Source organism: Teleopsis dalmanni, chromosome 2 (assembly GCF_002237135.1).
Source record: "Teleopsis dalmanni isolate 2A chromosome 2, ASM223713v2, whole genome shotgun sequence".
In the NCBI taxonomy this organism is placed as follows: Eukaryota; Metazoa; Arthropoda; class Insecta; order Diptera; family Diopsidae; genus Teleopsis; species Teleopsis dalmanni.
In genome coordinates this window covers 126,338,817-126,358,173 of record NC_051847.1, presented here as the reverse complement: position 1 = coordinate 126,358,173, position 19,357 = coordinate 126,338,817, and the positions used below count along the sequence as shown (strand labels likewise).

The window sequence follows — 19,357 nt, the reverse complement described above, 5'->3', positions numbered from 1 at the left end:
TAATTTATTTATGAAAAAATAGTTCAGATATCAAAACAAACATTAAAAAATTAAAAAAAAAAATAATATTGAAGGGATTTTCAATTAAGTTCTACTACTAAAAAAAGGTATACTATACCAGCATATTATATCTATGCCTATGCCAGTAAAGACATAATATGCAATATCCATATATTATTTGCGAAATAAAATAAAACTTCTACCTATTATGAACACGATCACTATGCAATATGTGAACATTGTGATCCTCCGAAATAATTTGAATTCCACCAAAACAGAACAAGAAGCAAAATTTGTTGCTTTAATTGACCGTCTTAATAGGAGATTTAGTTTGGCTTGTCAAAAGCCTATGGAATAAATAGGCCGGAAAGTCAATTGTATTTAATAATGACCTTATTGAACTTTTTTTTCTAATTGCAATAAACTTTGTCTAAACGTATTTGTTTTGCCAAATCCCTCTAATCAAAGGATATTATATTTGTATTTTGAAATTATTTTAGAAATTAAAAAAAAAAGAAAGCTAAAAATCTCTATCGAGTTTCATTTAGCGAAGTACTTGATCTTGCTGAAAGCAACAGTGTTAACTTAAAATGGATCCCAGAGCACAGCGAGTTTGAGGGAAACGAGAAATTAGATGAACTACCCAGAAAAGGGGCGTCCTTATATTATATTAGGTTACAACTAATCTGCGGTTCTTCATGGAGCTTTTTCAAACTTAATGAATTAATGAATGACTGGAAAGAGCAATTTAGACTGATTGGGATAATGCAATTGGTTGCAGACAAGCTAAAGAATTCATGCCGAATCGATTAAAAGCCAGAACCAGTGAGATTCTAATGCTTCACAGAAAAACCATCCGACTTGTGACAGGATTTCTCACTGGACATTGCAGAATAAAAAAACATCTATCGAACCTAGGTATTACTAGAGCCGATAGCTGCAGACTTTGTTACGAATAAGTGAAAACAGCAGAACACATTCTGTGTCCCTGTGATAGTTTCGCGAGACTCAGACTTCAGTACTTATTGACTGCCTATTAACTTAAAACGAAAATATGCAATATCTCTCCAAACGACTCACTAAAGTGAGTTTATCACAATTATTCTCAGAGGATGCAGTGATGTGGTGACAAGTTTCCAATCCGTCAAAAACCAAATGAATTAAATCAATCGGCATATCCCACTAAATATATGCGAACCATAAGTGTTTAAATTATTTAAAAAAATAATGGACCAAAGTTGTCTATATTTAGTAATCGACGAAAAATATTTCCACTAATTGATTATTGATCTAAATACTTAAAATTCAAGTAGATTATCTTAGTACTTGTATTTATACAACGAGTTGAAAGAAACTTCTATATATGCTTCTAAACAAAATGATTAAGTAACTGCTCCATAAAAGGACAAGCTGAACTATTGACAGCTAATAAACTAATATACTAGTTCATTAAAATAAAATCAAGACCACCACATTAACATAGCGTTTTATGATTTTTGATAATTTAATGACATGCTGGTCATATTATTGTTCAACATACAGATTTGTATTGATTACATCTGGTAATCAGAATGCGTGTACCTAATAATGACTTATAGCACCAGGCACTTCTCCGGCTACCTTAAGACACAGCCTTAATTCCATTACATAAATCTGTTTTTAAGTACTGGCAAAGTTGACTTCAATCGTTTCCATAAACTTTATGAAGATTGTTATTAAAGCTGGATGGTTTAGTGGAGGTGTTTGAAGAAATTCTGAAAATTTTTCTAATGGTGTCACATTAATACCAGGCTTATATAAATTCAATTTTCTACGTTTTATATATATTTAGCACTGCCAAACCTTCAACAAAATCTGTAAAGTATTTATTAAATATTTTTTAATTATATATTCGACTTCCACCAGCAAAACTTGACTTTACAACTTAATGTATCTATATAGTTATACACACACATATTGAATTCATAAATTTGCTTTAAGTAGGTTCAAGCCGTATATATAACATAAACATATATAAATTATAAAAAATATATAGAATTTTAATAAATTACATTGTTGAAATTTTAATTTGTTGGGAGATGTACAATATATACTACGTAATACCTATGTACTCTACTTTTTAATATTTATCCAACCACAAGGTTGAAATTTTAAAAAGTCATTTTATTTAAATTTGAAAAATATTTATTTTTAATCAAACTTTTAATGAAATAATGAAACTTTTGTATATTTTACATTTTACATTATTGATTTTAAAATTTTTGAAAATAATTAATTTTTTATATTTGTTTTCCTAGTCGTAGCATTTCTGTTCGGTTGAAAATAATCTTTAGTTTATTTGCAATTTTCTGTTGGCATTTTTAGTTCGTGTTTTATTGTTTGTATGAATTATTTTGGTGTTTGCTTAAGTAAAACTATTTTAATTACTTTTCTGTATAAATTAAAATTCTAGCAGGCATTTTAATTAAATATTTTCACACTTCACGTATCAATAGCACAAAAACGGTAAACTATTTGAACAACTTAAGCACTCATCACACAAGAATTTCAATTTCAGTCATTTTAAAGTGAAATTAAAAATATAGAAAAGACAGCTAATATTTTTCACAATAATTACAGATATGTACCATATACAATTGTGTACCAGATATAACTAAGGGGGACTCCTAATAATTTTTTTAGAGTTGTTTTATGTTTTTAAACAAAAACAAGAAACGTTACCTTTTCAGATTTGCTTGGACTGGACTGTCTTTCTACAAAGAAAATAGAGACAGCTCGAATTGGGTTATGTTATTATAAACGGAAGAGAGAACTTCAGAAATGTGATTTCTAGATAATATTGGAGAACTAAAGGAATTATTAATCTCTGATATACGTTGTGAGCAATCTAACATGGATAGAAAGTTACGATCATTTTCCTGGGTGCCACAGCTACAAAACTACCTAATCTTTCTATCAATTTTTTTGTTTTCGTAACGAAATTTTTGAAACATATTTATTATGAACAATGAGATGAGTTGTTATTTGCCCTGCTTCGAGAAAGTTTTTAATTTTTGATGGATTACTTAATATCCAAAACTTTTGTGTTAAATTGAAACATTTTGACACCAAATCAACCTAGAAAAGTTAATAATTAAATTTCTAGTAAGGAGAAAAAGGTATACAATTGGTAATTTAGATCTGACTTCTAATATGGAAAGTAAATTCGTAAATATAAGTGATTCACAGCTTTTTTTATTTGGAAAACAAAACACTTAGATAAATGTTATATAGTTATATGACAAATGGTCATGGCATTTTTATGCCTTTAATGATCATGAACCCATCTTATGCAGACAGTCAAATCACAACTGTTACGTACATACTATTGCTACTATTTTGATACTTTTTATTTCCAATTACGCACATATATATATATATAAATTTATATATATATATATGTAATTGCTATTCAAAGCTAGAAATTCTGGCATTTATTAGTAAACAACACTGTTCTGATGAGCGTGACAATTTACACAGAACTACCTCTCTGTATCCGAATTTGTGTTCTTACTTCCAAAGTCAAATTTTAAATGTACATTAAAAACAAAAACAACTACAAATTTGACGTTATCTAGGTTGAAATGTCAAGTTGTGTTATGATATAATCCCAGTAGATCCTTTAAATAAATTCTCAGCTAAATTTTAATCACTTCATTATTGTCACAAATAGTTACTTTAAAGTCACTTTAGTAACATATAAGATAATTTTCAGTTATTCATAACATGGGGTACATTTGGTTAGGTTGGAGTGGTGATCTTAATGTACTAAAGCTCACTTTAGGATAAACAATCTTTAATTAGCGGTTATCGTTGAACAAGGTTTGAAAATCAAGTCTAATAAAAGTGAACTAATCCATGTAAACAATAGAGTATAGTTGCTCTTTGTTTAGTACGCTCTAGGCCGGAGGCCGGAACGGAGAAGCTGTTTGAATGAAGTAATAGCACATATAATTTAATGTGTAAATAATATAAAAATAATATAGTTTGTCAAAATAATAAACAAATAAGAATTTAACTGAGAAATATTTAATTCTTATTTAACGAAAAATGCAGTAATAAAATATTGATCATATTAATAGTTAATATAATAGTGTTTTTTTTTTTTTGATAAAGAAGGTGGTTTTTCATCGTTCATATATTTTCTTTATGGAATAATTTTATTTCATAATTTTAGGAAATTTTTTTTAATTATTTAATGTTTTACTATATACGCTTAGCACTATTTAATATTTTCAAGTTGCCTTGCAAATTTTCATATACATATACAAATGCATATACATACATATATAAGATATATTTCTATAATTTAATATATATACATATATATATTATATATGCATATATATTATATATTTTTATATATGATTTGACACATACTTATGTAAGTATGTGTACATATATATGCATTGATATATATGATATTTTTAGAAACTATACATATTAATAATAGTTTTTCATCTCAAGTTTTGTTGATTTTTTATTTATGTTTATGTTTATGTTTTGTTTTTTTTATTGTTAAACTAAATTAATTTCAGAATTTTATACGCTTTTCATTTGTTGGCATTTTGAGCAACAAATTTTAATTGTTAATACTAAATTTCTTATGCATAAATTGTTAATACACGTACTTAATAATTTATTTAATTACATTGAATACACAATTAAAAACTTATACTAAAAATGCTTAAAAAATAATTAAATTTAATAATAATAAAAATTCAATTCATTTTCATTTTCATTTAATGCTTAAATGAAACGTCAACACATTTAAACTTTAGTTGAGCGCACACACACACGCAGACATAAACAGCACATTCAGTCGTTGAATTAAAATTTATAAATACAAATACAAATACAAATACAAATACAAATATAAATACAAATATAAATACTTTTCCATGTAGTTTGCCTTAGAACGAAAAGTTAAATATTTTCCATTATTTTCTATTTATTGTTAAGTTACTGGAAAAAATGTTCGTATTATTTAACTTAAAATAGTGGCTCGGCTCGCGGCTCCGTGGACCTGTGGCTTGGGAGCCGGAGTGAACCACGATTTTAGTGCAATTGTTGTGTTTCTTTGGCTTAAGTGTTAATCGGGGAGAGAAAATGCTTTAAAAATTTTCAACAATTTCCATTTTAAGATTCATATTTTCATATTTTCATTATAGTTTTTTTTTTACTTTTTGGTTTTATCAAAACGGAGTACCTAAATTTGCGGCGTTTTTGCACACAGTTTTTAATTAGTAAAATTTCCATAATATATATATTTTCTTTTATTTTTCATATATTTTTTTGTTAGTTTTTGCTAGTTTTTGCTTATCAATTGTTTTTTAATTTCGCTTAGTCAAATCATTTGTTTACTCTTAAATGCTAAAATTTTTCTAATATCTTGTTTTTTTCTTATTTTTCATTTTTGTAACTATTTGCCTTAATTTTAGTTTTTATTCAGTAGAAAATAATGGCGTTTGATGATTGTTAATTATGCTTATCCGTCTGTCTTTCATAAATATATTTCAATTATTTGTTATTCATTTCAAACTAGTACAATTGTTAGTTTTCTAATTATTTTCTTTACTAATTGTTTTTGTTTTTGTTTTTCAGTTTTTGTGTTAGTAAATTTTTATTATGAAAATTTTGTATCGTACCTGGATGGCTGAGTGAGTTGAGTCATTGATTAACTCATTTATGTGCTCTGCTCTTCTCCATAGTCACTCACTTCATTCGCTCTCCCACTCACTCCCATTTAATAACTTGCTATTCTCCTGCAATTCTATTTTGATCAATTGCTCTCCTAATTGTTGCATACGAGTATTTGTTGTGTTATTGTTCGCCGTTGCATTCTCGTTGTACAGGTATTATCCGCGATCATCATCGCGTGCGGCGAACAGGGTTCGCATCGAGCTGGTGATTAAATTCCACCAGCCCGCTGCGAACCCAAGTGGACGCTATAAGCTGTTTTCGCTACCCATTTTAAGAAGTTCGAATTTCTTTTTGGCAATTTTCGAATATAGTATATCGATTGGTTGTGATTGATCGTACAAACTAGGTGCTTGCAATATAATTAACGCTGTACCAACAACGCAAGCAATGGCAAATATCCATAGGAATAGACGATCCAGCACCATGGCAACATACTTCCAATCTTCTTCCACCTTTAATAAGTAAACAAAAAAATCAGTTATTTAAAAACAAAAATCAGTTATAAAAAACAAACCACATTTAAATAATGTGGTTAGAATAAATATTTATAAGAAACTATGAATTTTTGTCAATCTTCTTTTTGTTACATCCTATCTTATATTTTCTGTAGCATTCTATTTTCCTAACAAATGAGGTGTTATAGAAATCATGATAGCAGAAGTAAGAGCTTTATCTTGTTTATTGACATAAGTAATCATTACAACATATTTCATTTTGTTTTTTCGATTTAATTAAGAATTTATTCCGAAACGATTACAGTGGTTAGCATACGAAAAAATTTGAAAGACACGCTTTCCCCATTCATGTGACAGTGAATCAACCTGACAACTCTATAAACTTGAGAGAAGCTCCATAGATTTTGCATCTATGAGCTATGGAGTACACTCTCATCCCCATTCACAGAGCCACAAACCTGATAAAAGTCATTATAGGCTTGATCCAGTCTCATAACATATCTTCGTAGTATGAAGAGATCTATTAACACCAACACCGTAGTGCTGAGCAGGTTAGGCTTTACTTAAAGTAGTTGACTAGCACGTGTCTACTTTAGACTTGATCAGTATAAAGATCTGACAAGAGTCGTCAACTGCCCAAGTTAGTTTAATTAAATACTTGTAAGTTACTAAAAAGAACACAATAAAATTTCCTTTTTTAAAAATAACGAAAATATAATACAAACTCACAACTTTGATGATTATAGCTAATACTTTTTAATGGGAAATTTGAAGATATGGATTTAGAAGATAATTTGTAAATCGTTTGTATGAAAGCATAATGGTTAAACAACAAAAAACAATTGTTGAGTTTGGTGTAGCAAGTAAATTTTTAAGTTATTGACAATAATTCTATACTGCAAAGATAACCCTTTAACATTCATTATGATAATTACTGGAGTGTTTGCTGACCTTAATATGTTTAATAAAAAGTGTACATAAAAATTAATTTTCCCACAATAGCTAATTATGTACTTCCATTTACAGAATGACAAAAAAATATTAGTTTGTAACATATTGAGTTTAACTAAATTATGTGGGTAATTTGATTTCAGTTCCAAAAGTAACTCGTAATAATGCAGGCTTTAAGAGGATTCCGTGTTTTTTCTAGAAATAAACCTCCCAAGAAAATACATTTCTTATTTGTTTTTGGCAGGCGCATGATAATTATATTTAAAATGTTCGGTTTCAAGAACTACAAATATAACACAAGACTTAACAGATTGGAGGAAGGACACTACAATTTTTACTATAAGTGCTTAACTAATTTAATAAAAATCTTTTGCCTTTTTATACAATTCACACATGACGAATTTTCCTTCACTATATTTTATAATTGCTATCTAGATAGTGACTTTTGTGATAATGTCAAACTACAATACAAAACTCTACAATTTATTATAGTGGTGCAACGATCTATATCACTTCTCATATTTTATTATAAGTTTCATTCCACAGAACAAATGAAAATTGTCATATATATTTGTAACCAATTAATAAAGTCAAACGAAATTCTACATAAAAAAATCAATTTCGAAATAAAATATGAAGACTTCGGTATGATAGTTCTGATCAATATGAAGAAAGTCTTTCTATTTGCAGAATGTATATCATATTATCTATACATAATGTATGTGGCCATTTGGTATAAGTTTTTATTTGAAATAGTTTTTAAAACGATTCAAATGTATCACATTGTTCTGATAACACAGCAGAGAAATATTTCACGTTATGCACAGCTTATCTTAAAGGATGTGGAGTCTTCAAGGAATATCAAACATTGTCACCAGGAACTGAGAACTATTATACGTTTGACTGAGCACCTAGAGAAATGTCAGAGAATGTTTCTGGAAAATGTGAATTGGTTTAACTGGATTATGTTTTCGCATGTAGTTAGTTATATTTTCAATACTTATTTGGGTTTATACTGTCTAATATACGCTCACGATTATCTGAACATAATAAAAACGTTTTTCAGCTATATACCGTTTGTAGTTAATTATGGTATAAATATGTTAATTCTTACTAGTCAAAACGACCAATTCAAAGAGGCACATAAATACACAAAGGATTTGATTTACATAATATCCACAAAACTGGAAAAGTATTCCGATAAAACAAAATCGTATGCTGAATGTCAATATATGGCAAGTCGATATATAAATAATTTTATATTTAATTCATCTAATTATCAAAAATTACAATTTTAGGTTCAACATTATTCATTGGGTTGTTTAATTAATTTCAACTACTCGCTTACGCTACTTGATAATCTGAACTTAAATCGAGAATTCGTATTCGACTTCATAATAACAGTGATTCTTTACGCTCTCTCCTGTCTGCAATATAACAATAACCTTATGTCCGAATATGGAGAATGCTTTTTGTGATTATTATAATTTTTTTATTTTTAATTTTTTTTTATAGATTTATATAATTTCTTACAGTATATTAGATTCAAATAACTTCACTAAAAGTCATTTCTTGTTCAAACTTACAGATTAATAAAAATAATTCAGTACATTTCCACATATTAGACTCTGTCAGATGATATGTATTTTTAAAATTTAATAATTAATTAATAAGGAAATAATTGCTTTATCTACAAAAATGAACATCTATCTATCAGTTCATCTATCAGTTCAGATTCACATTGCATGCCTTTTTGATCAACATCGAACATAAGAAGATTTCTTTAAAATAAAATTTGGATATAAAAAAATCGTATATCACATAAGACAAAATTGGCTGTAAGTTTGTTAGTTTTTCTTTAATTAAGTATTTGCATTTGTATTGTTAATTTTTGTTCTTTAATGTTCTTTTAAAATATCAAACTTCAACTCAACTCAAAAACTTAATACATTACGTAGGGTGTATCAACAAAAGTGTGTGTGTGCGTGTGTGTCAATACGTACACACGAAATTAAAAAAAATTTATATATACTAGTATTCAGCGAATAATGGGAATTCAACATTTAATAACGAGTTTATTTGATCTGCAATTTTAATTTCTGAAATTAACAATAACGACGAATGTAAGTTTATTGAACTCTATTCGACATTTGTAGAAGACCTGTTCGGTGTAAATAACTGAACTAAATACGGGTTCCATTTGGAACCAATAACGGAACCAACAACAATAGCAATAACGATCATGCACTGGAGAAACAAAATCTACTTGAACACTAGAGATCCAAACAAGCATGTGGTAGGCAAGAAGATTCATTGATCCTGAACACATCCAAATTGACGCTATCCTAAACATTACCAGAACAATATTCAACTCTACACTAAACTTCTTACAGGACACTGTAAACTCAATCACCACATGAAGAATTTAGTTGCGGTTTATAAGTGATTCCTGTCCACTCTCTCATGAGGAGTAGCAAATATTAGGACATATTTTATGCAACTGCCAAGATTACGAGATTTATAAATAGTCTAGAATTGTTTTAGTTGGGCTTTTAGGCGTACAATAGCTCTTTTAGGTCGGGGTGCATACATAGCCTATTATTTAATAATAATAATAATAACGATCTTGCATATACACGTAGAAATCAAACTTTTTATTTTATTTTTAGTTAAGGGGAAAGAAAGCAGCAGTGGAAATAACAAAAATATATTACGCAAAAAATATACAAAAATATATACATTTTGACTTCACATGTTGACGAAGGTCTTCATATTCCTTCATTTTATTAACAGCGAGTAGTAGCCAGAACAACAACAACTGTTTTACAAACTTGACTGATAAAAATGCTCGCTTTTACGTTGAGAGTATGAAGCTTTGTACGTGTGATATTTGTGATATTTATGGTAGCAGTTAGTAAGGACTTTAACCTGTTTTTTTCTTGATCTACCCACAAAATATTAAGAAATGTGTTACATTCGACACTGTTCCAATGCACAACTTTCAATTACAAAAAAAGAAAAATAGACGAATATGTTTAATACTGTGGTTTTTCTTATGTGGAAGCAGGGTTTGTATTTGCTCACTTATGAGAAACTCAGGCTCATGAGCAAGAACCAATTATTGCGTGAGCACAAAATTTGCTCATGAGCTTGAGCTCAAAATTTACTCATGTGCGTGAGCCCAAAATTCGCTTATATTGAAGAGCTGCTCATCAGCGCTAGCGTTCAATTTGCTCATATTGAGGAACTGCTCGTGAGATGTCACGAGCCAAGAGCTCAACTAAGAAGCCGGTTTACTGGAAATAGTTATTTATTACATTTAAGGCATATAAAATTGATTACACTTGTTTTTCTAAGCAATTAGTTTATTACGTTCACAAAAAACCTTAAAAAACTTAAAACACTTGATTTAAAATAAAACGATTAATTAAGTAAACACAGAAAATTAAAAAAAATAGTGGTACGTGCCAAATTGTGCAACGAAAACAACAACAACAATGTCATATATTCTTCGTTTTCTAGCATGCAGCACTTTCTTGTAAGCAGCGCATGAGTCTCATGAGCCTCAGCTCGTACTCTTGCTCACAAGCGTGAGTCAATGTATAACGTAATGGCGGCTCTTGCTTATGAGCGTGAGCTCTGCAATTTGGCTCGCTCGTAAGCGTCAGCAATCGTTTGAAAAGAGTTGCTTGCCTGCTTATGAGCTGTGAGTATAATGAGCTGAAAAGAACCACTCATGGGTACGCAAATACGAGCTCTGAGTAGATGTACCTATATATACTCTGCCCATGTTATAAAAAATCGTACAAATAAATAGACTGTACTCGAAAGGACATTTAAGAAAAAGCTATAAAGAGCGTAATAAGAAGAAAGGCAAAAAGAAATTAAAAGGAATAAAATAAAAAGAAATTAAATAAAATATTAAATATTTGCAATGTTAGAAATGTATATACACAGTATTGTGCAATATGAAGATACGCAATATCTGCTATCGATTAAGAAAAACTTGATCAATATATGATATAAATTTGTGACTGTGACGTAGTAGCTTAATTTGATAATTAGCTTCAGTATTTTGCAGCGATACATGGCGCGTTCTAATTTTAAGCTAATTGTTTTTATAATGAAATTTGTTATTCGACTGTTATTCGACTGCGTAGAACACTCCATTCTTATATACATGTTAGTATGCCTACAAAGAAATAATTATCAACATATGTAGCCACATAAGTAGGTATAACTATATTATATGCAACGCTAAAATATCAATGACTATCCATAAGCAAAAATTTCCAAAATAAACTCCGACTTTTCTTTTAGGTGAAGCAGAATTTGAATGTGAAAATATGATTTTGTGACCGGATGGTTAGAATCAGTTCGATGCTGTTATTATGATCTTTTACTAAACAATTGTGACCTGACGTCACTGATATAGATAATATTTGGATTTAATTAAATTGAATACGACCTGTTCCGAATGCTACTTTTTAACTATTTTTCTGCTTATAAATGAAATTTATAAGTTAAAATTACACCTAATTTTATAGTTGAGAATGTAATAAAATAAAGTCTTTTTAGAAAATTATTTTTATTAAAAAATGGTAAAAAATATTAGTTAATTTGTACTCTTTTTTCATATTATATACTTAAAAAGAACAAAAGTTTTATGGCATGTAGTACTATATGTGTTGAATATAGTCAAAAGATGTTATGTGGTTAATAAATTTAAATTTTATTTAGTAAACTAACAAAAGCTCCTATCTGTACGAGTTAGATATATTGAATTTGTAAATTACGTTTCAAATTATTTAATGTAATTCTATACTGTAAAGATAACTCTTTAATATAAATTATGTTAATTACTTAATTACTGAAGTGTTTGTTGACCTTAATACGTTTAATAAAAAGTGTACATAAAAATTAATTTTCCCACAATAGCTAATTATGTACTTCCATTTACAGAATGACAAAAAAATATTAGTTTGTAACATATTGAGTTTAACTAAATTATGTGGGTAATTTGATTTCAGTTCCAAAAGTAACTCGTAATAATGCAGGCTTTAAGAGGATTCCGTGTTTTTTCTAGAAATAAACCTCCCAAGAAAATACATTTCTTATTTGTTTTTGGCAGGCGCATGATAATTATATTTAAAATGTTCGGTTTCAAGAACTACAAATATAACACAAGACTTAACAGATTGGAGGAAGGACACTACAATTTTTACTATAAGTGCTTAACTAATTTAATAAAAATCTTTTGCCTTTTTATACAATTCACACATGACGAATTTTCCTTCACTATATTTTATAATTGCTATCTAGATAGTGACTTTTGTGATAATGTCAAACTACAATACAAAACTCTACAATTTATTATAGTGGTGCAACGATCTATATCACTTCTCATATTTTATTATAAGTTTCATTCCACAGAACAAATGAAAATTGTCATATATATTTGTAACCAATTAATAAAGTCAAACGAAATTCTACATAAAAAAATCAATTTCGAAATAAAATATGAAGACTTCGGTATGATAGTTCTGATCAATATGAAGAAAGTCTTTCTATTTGCAGAATGTATATCATATTATCTATACATAATGTATGTGGCCATTTGGTATAAGTTTTTATTTGAAATAGTTTTTAAAACGATTCAAATGTATCACATTGTTCTGATAACACAGCAGAGAAATATTTCACGTTATGCACAGCTTATCTTAAAGGATGTGGAGTCTTCAAGGAATATCAAACATTGTCACCAGGAACTGAGAACTATTATACGTTTGACTGAGCACCTAGAGAAATGTCAGAGAATGTTTCTGGAAAATGTGAATTGGTTTAACTGGATTATGTTTTCGCATGTAGTTAGTTATATTTTCAATACTTATTTGAGTTTATACTGTCTAATCTACGCTCACGATTATCAGAGCATAATAAAAACGTTGATCAGGTATATACCGTTTGTAGTTAATTATGGCATAAATATGTTCATTATTACTAGTCAAAACGTTCAATTTGAAGAAGCACGTAAATACACAAAGGTTTTGATTTACATAATATTCACAAAACTGGAAAAGTATTCCGATAAAACAAAATCGTTTGTTGAATGTCAATATATGGTAAAGCGATATATAAATAATTTTATATTTAATTCATCTAATTATCAAAATTTACAATTTTAGGTTCAACATTATTCATTAGGTTGTTTAATTGATTCCAACTACTCGCTTACGCTACTTGATAATCTAAATTTTAATCGAGAATTCGTATTCGATTTCATAATAACAGTGATTCTTTACGCTCTGTCCTTTCTTCAATATAACAATACCCTGTTATCCCAATATGGAGGATGCTTTTCATGATTATTGTAATACTTTTTTATTTTTAATTATTTATTTTAAAAATGTACTGAATGTATATATTGCATTATTGACGGTTAATAAAAAATGTATGTAAAAAATATATAATTTGTTAGAGTATAAAATTGAAATCAATTTACTTTAAATTAATATTTTGTACTTAATTTAAGTTGCATAGAGAGCAGATTATAAAGTTGTTCTTACTTAACCATCAATTTTCATTTAGTTGCTTTAGGCTTTAATAATCAGAGACATGTTTTTTCAGTGGATGAGTCTTGCTTCAATAAGTCTTGCTTCAATAAGTTTCGCCTCCAAGATAACAGAGCTTCCAGTAAATATTGTGTTTACTGCTTTTGGCATAGTTTTGTAATTTTTTTGCTAAAAGAAATTTTTTGTTAAGATATACCCTCTTCTAGTCCTTTTTCCAGTACAAGAATAATATTTAGTGGAAGTATTCGGGAAATATTCATATATTCAAACCTTGCTATTTTAACCAAACCATGGAAACAATATTTTACTTTAAGTTTGTTTCAACTCACATATATTTCAATATATGTATATATAATATGTATAATATGTTGATATAAATGAATATTTTCCACGATATTTACTAAAGTAATTCTATCAGATAATAAAATATATTATATATACTTTAGTAAATAATGTAAATTCAGTTTTCATTATCCAGTTAATTTGATCTAAAATTTGAGTTGATGAGATTTATTTAACGATTGTTTGTTTTTCTAAATACTCTACTAGGCGTCTTTAAAACGCCTAAAAAATTAACACGGAAATTTATTCAACTTTTGCAGAAGATTATTCATTGTAAAAAATTGAATTAAAAAATGGGTTCCATTGACTCCAACGCCTATCAATAACGCTACCAATAAGGAGAAAGAAAGAAGAAATAAAAATAACAAAAACAGGAGATTCTATACAGAGAACATATAACATTTTGACGCCACATACTGACGAAGTTCTTCGTATTATTTTGCTTAAATAACAGCGAGTAGAAGGAATAACAAGAACAACCGTTTTACAAATTTCACTGTAAAATGTAACCTGGTTTTTGCGTTTCCTACCCACAAAATATTAAAAAAAATCCACAAATATATTTATACACACACATATGTTATGTGGATAATAAATTTACAATACATGTTATAAAGCCGTATTTTTTTTCTTTCAGAGTTGTAAAAAACAGCATTAAGTCTGGTTAAAACAAATTGGCATCACTTCTTAAATATGTCCAATGATTTTTTTGAGACATGTTTTTTGTTGTATAGTGTACAATTTGAAATATAATAATTATAAATACTAAAAATTAATTAATTTAAATGAAAAAACAAAATGAAAATGAGTATTTGTAGATTACTTGACAAATTAATCATTATTGATAGTAATGAACTAGAAACCTTTACTCCTGAAGCAGTCGAAGGACATATTCATGCGCTCATACAACTAAACTACTTGTATTTTAAGAGGATTTAAAATCAATCTCTAAATTATGAACTAAAAATATTTCAAGAGCTGCCACTTAACATTTGCAAATTAATGTGAATATCAAAAATTAACTTTATTTGCATTAAAGTAAAAACCAAAGAAGGAGAAAAAAGTGGCAGCATACAATCAGTAGATTTTCCAAAATATTTTTTGCTGTCATCGATTGGAAGCAGGAAAAAGGTTGATGAGCCTCATTATACCGTAGCTTTATGACATTGATATGGGAACTCACAATTTGAACCACTTGGAACCATACAGTTTTACGCTCTTTTGATCTTCATTTGCTGGTTCAATAAATTCACTTTTATTTTTTATGCCACAATGCACTTTTTGATTTTTGCACCTTGATTAGAACCAATTTTACATACATACATACAGGCCCGCACTAATATGGGTATATATATAAGTGCACCCAAATGCTCATATATAAGTACACAACCACTTACTTAAAAATATGTTGGAAAATGTAAGAGTTGGCATAATCAGGCCATGCACCAGCAGTTAATGCGGGTTATCAAGTGTATTTGCAGAGGAAAAAATAGAATAGAATGTAGTTGGCAGCACTGACAGATGATGAATGTCTTCGATGCCTGAGGAATTTTTTTTATCAGTTTGTTTTTCTAATTTATTTTTTTGCTTTTTTTGAATTTTGTTTGATTGAATACATGAAATTAATCTAAATTTTACCTAAATTCAATCATTTAAAGCATCCGAAGTGAAATAAATATAATAGTATTGAATAAAGTGTTAACAAACGAACATGTTAATTTTGGATTTTTTTATAAATAAAGTTTGAAAATATGTGCAATATTTTTTCTACTAAATAAAAATGTATTAATACAAATTCAAATAAAATACTTACACTTTCAAATTTATCTTTATTTTTCACATGTTGCGCTATAAATCTTGATCCTTCTATTGTCTTCTCCATTTCGCGCATATACGGCTTATCAAATGTGGGACTTAGATCTGCTTGGCAACAGCCTGGACTTAAATCGCCATTGCCCGATGGACTAAATAGGTCATCGTCTGCTCCAGGTAGTGGCAGTGCTGAGGGCAGGGGTGGATCACCAAAGCAGGGCGCTACGCCCCCTGCTGCGGCCAGATCAAAACGATGCGCAGGTAAAGCTAAAAGGATGAAACGTGATTTATGCATTGATTATTCATTATTATTTTGATTATAATAACTAAAAGAAGAAGAAAAAAGTTTTACGTCAACTCTTTTTCAATTTTCAATGTTATGGCACACGAGCTTTGGAGCAATAGAACATTTTTCGGACAAACTTTTAAAAACAAATGTTGAGAAATTCCTGCTTTACTAGAGTTTTGACAGCTAAGACGGTTTAATTCCTGACACTTGCAGTTCAAGATTTCTATTCGGACAGTTCCACCAACAGATTTTTCCAAAAGCATACTGATGGACTTGATTAAAAATCAGAAAATTGTATTGCATTTGAAAATGGCATTACAAAAGAAAGTAACTCTTCTATTCGTAAAAGATTTCTTGTCATAAAGAACAAATACTGATTTTATTAAGAAACAACCAAAAGAATATCTTAAATCATTTTCTTGGACTAGCGGAACTTCATACTGGAAACCAATAAATATAAAATAATATGATCAATAATATGACCACAATCTATTGTAAAGAAAATTGTCCGAGTAGAGTTGGGGGGATGCAGCGAAACTTATTTATTGATCAATAAATACCAATAAATACGTATTTATTGTAAAAATACGTATTTCTTTTAACTAGAATGAATGACATCCTCAGGGACATCAAGCTTGATCCCATCAAAAAATACATAAAGGACAGAGCCCTGAAATTATTTGCGAAAACTGACAGACATACCAACACCGCGTTATCAAATCTCAAAATGGTTACAGGCTTCTCGGTGTGGTATGCAGATCTGAGGTCAATTAATGCTTAGTCTTATGAAGTGATAAACAATAATCTAGTCAAGGTGTAAAGAGGGGGTTTGAAAATACCTCGAGTTAAGAAAGAGTAAAAGTTCTTAAGTGCACTAGCTCAAAACAGCTTCAACATAATAATTAAACTAGAATTACAGAATACGTGGCAAGGAAGAATAAAAAAAGACAACTAAATCTTTTCTGCGTAAATGTTCAAGTGTTCCAAAAATAAAAAAAATTCAACTATGAACTGTTTGGAATGTAATGTTCATCACATACTAATGGGCCATGCTAATGTCTTAAATAAGATAATAAATAAAAATTTAGCTAGTTATAAAAAATTAAGAGTTTCTTTACTGTATATGATGCTTCTAAATACATTTTTGAAATATATGAGCGAACAGTACTATTGGAGATTTATTTAGAACTTGAGACAGAAGCTGATAAGTAATTAATTTTGTAAAATTTAGAAAAAAATGTTATTTAAAGCACTTCCCCCCTTGGTAAGGAGTGAGGTCCATGCAACCTCGGTTGATCTTTGGTTCATAGAACCCGGTGTAAAAACGCAACTCAATTGGTTAGGATAGCTGAAGCTGCCTGCACTGATCCCCGTGGTACCAGATACACATTTTTGGTCAAGTGACCAGATGGTGCCGGAGTTTTAGTCTGTTTACCAAACCTCTCTTTATAAAAGAATATAAAGGATATTGAAATAAAACATATTTATATTTTATGAGAGAATATATAACCTCTTCATATAAGATATTTTTAAATTTAGAAGACTTTCACGGATCACCACTAAACTTAAAAGTTCCATGCGGAATGGATATTTTTATCTCGCAGTTATATTGAATTTAATTTGAATTTGTATTGAATTATACAACCTTTTCTTGAGAAATAGTAGGTTTTATTGTAACCTAAAGGTATTTACTTTAAATAACTGATGACTACATTGCTGTGTCGTCTATATGGGAAGTTAAAAAGGAAGTATTAGAGATATAATAGACGGCAACTGACTTTCTATTATGTCATATAAGATAATTGAGGTTTCAAATATACGTCTTACCATTTTTACAATTATAATAATTTTAGGATGTCTGAAGTATAGATACATGAATCTTGGCTACATAATAAAATCTAAAATATGAATTTGTTATTTATATATATATCTATATACTCGTTTTTACCCTTTTCAATACCAAAATTCAACTGGTTAGGATAATTTTAGGATGTGTCTGAAGTATAAATTTATGATTCTTCGCTACATAATGGAACCTAGTAGATGAATTTATATGCATATATTAAATATATTAATTTATACGTTATTAATTTATATATATATATATATCTTTACCTCTTTTAATACTAAAATTCAACTGATTGTTCTGTCTATATGCCTATGTTATTGTAAGCATAATACAAATACATTCATTCCTTATGATACATTTCTTTTATGGTTCTGAACAAATTTTGCAAGAAGATATATTGTGTAATAATAGCTGAACTGATTTTGTAAGTCATATTATCTTTGTTTTATTTAAATTTTTGTACATTATTTAAATTTTTAAGTTATTTTTAATTTTGAAGTTTTAAGGAATGAGTTAAATACTTCCGTTTAATAATTTCACGCTTTCAAAATTTGTAACTTTGAATTATTTGTGTATGAAATGTAAATTTTTGTTGTAAAAACTATAACGTTAAAGATTAATTAGTGCGTAAAGTGTAAAAAAAATTATGTTAATTTTTTTCAAATCCAATATTTTTATTTTGATCTCCACAGGCGGTGTTGCGTAATTCAAAAGGAAAGCTCTCAACTTAACAAGATACTGACGCTTCAGATTACACTTGTTAATAGCAACTTAACACAGCATCAGTTGCATTAGGGCATAACTTTGATTGCAACAAAAGTTAACTGCAAGAAAGAAAGAAAAAGGACTAAGGACTAAGACATTTGCAGAAGAAACTCATTCATCTTTTATCTTTTCTAGTGCTTTAATTGTGCACGAACGCAAACTCGAATGCCAGTAACTTTTCAAGAGTTTCGCTGCACCGTTATTTAAAGTCAAATGTTGGCAGCGTCTTCGGAAACACCCAAACGCCCATTTAAAAGTTGAAATTTTGAAAATTTTTTTCTTCTCGTTTTACACATCTACGCTTTATCTACTTTGCAAAATCAAAAATCCGTCTACTTTAATAATTCTTCGTTGTTCCTATTGGACTTTCCTGCTTTCTTTGCAACTCCGTAAATTGAGATTTTTTTCACATTTTTTTGTTGTTTTTGTTTTTTTTGTAAAAGTTTTCCTTCCACTACTAGCTATATTTTTCAAATTTTTTATTTTCATTATATATAGTTTAATTTTTTTCTTTTGGAACTGCTACTTGCTTGTAAGCATAAATTTTAACAAGTCTTTTAGTTGAATTAAGTTGGCAGCA

The 19,357-nt window shown here is 28.7% G+C and overlaps 1 protein-coding gene across 1 annotated transcript in view; it reads right to left on the bottom strand.

The window, feature by feature from the left end:
• Window positions 1–5,771: 5,771 nt before the first annotated feature.
• Window positions 5,772–19,357, bottom strand: part of LOC119686102 (acetylcholine receptor subunit alpha-like 1) — a 49,152-nt gene continuing 35,566 nt past the window's right edge. The window contains exons 6-7 of the mRNA XM_038100567.1: window positions 15,876–16,141; window positions 5,772–6,194 (exon numbers count right to left, since the gene is read on the bottom strand). Coding sequence (XP_037956495.1) covers window positions 5,988–6,194; window positions 15,876–16,141 — 473 coding nt within the window. The 3' untranslated portion in view covers window positions 5,772–5,987. The remainder of the gene's footprint in view (window positions 6,195–15,875; window positions 16,142–19,357) is intronic.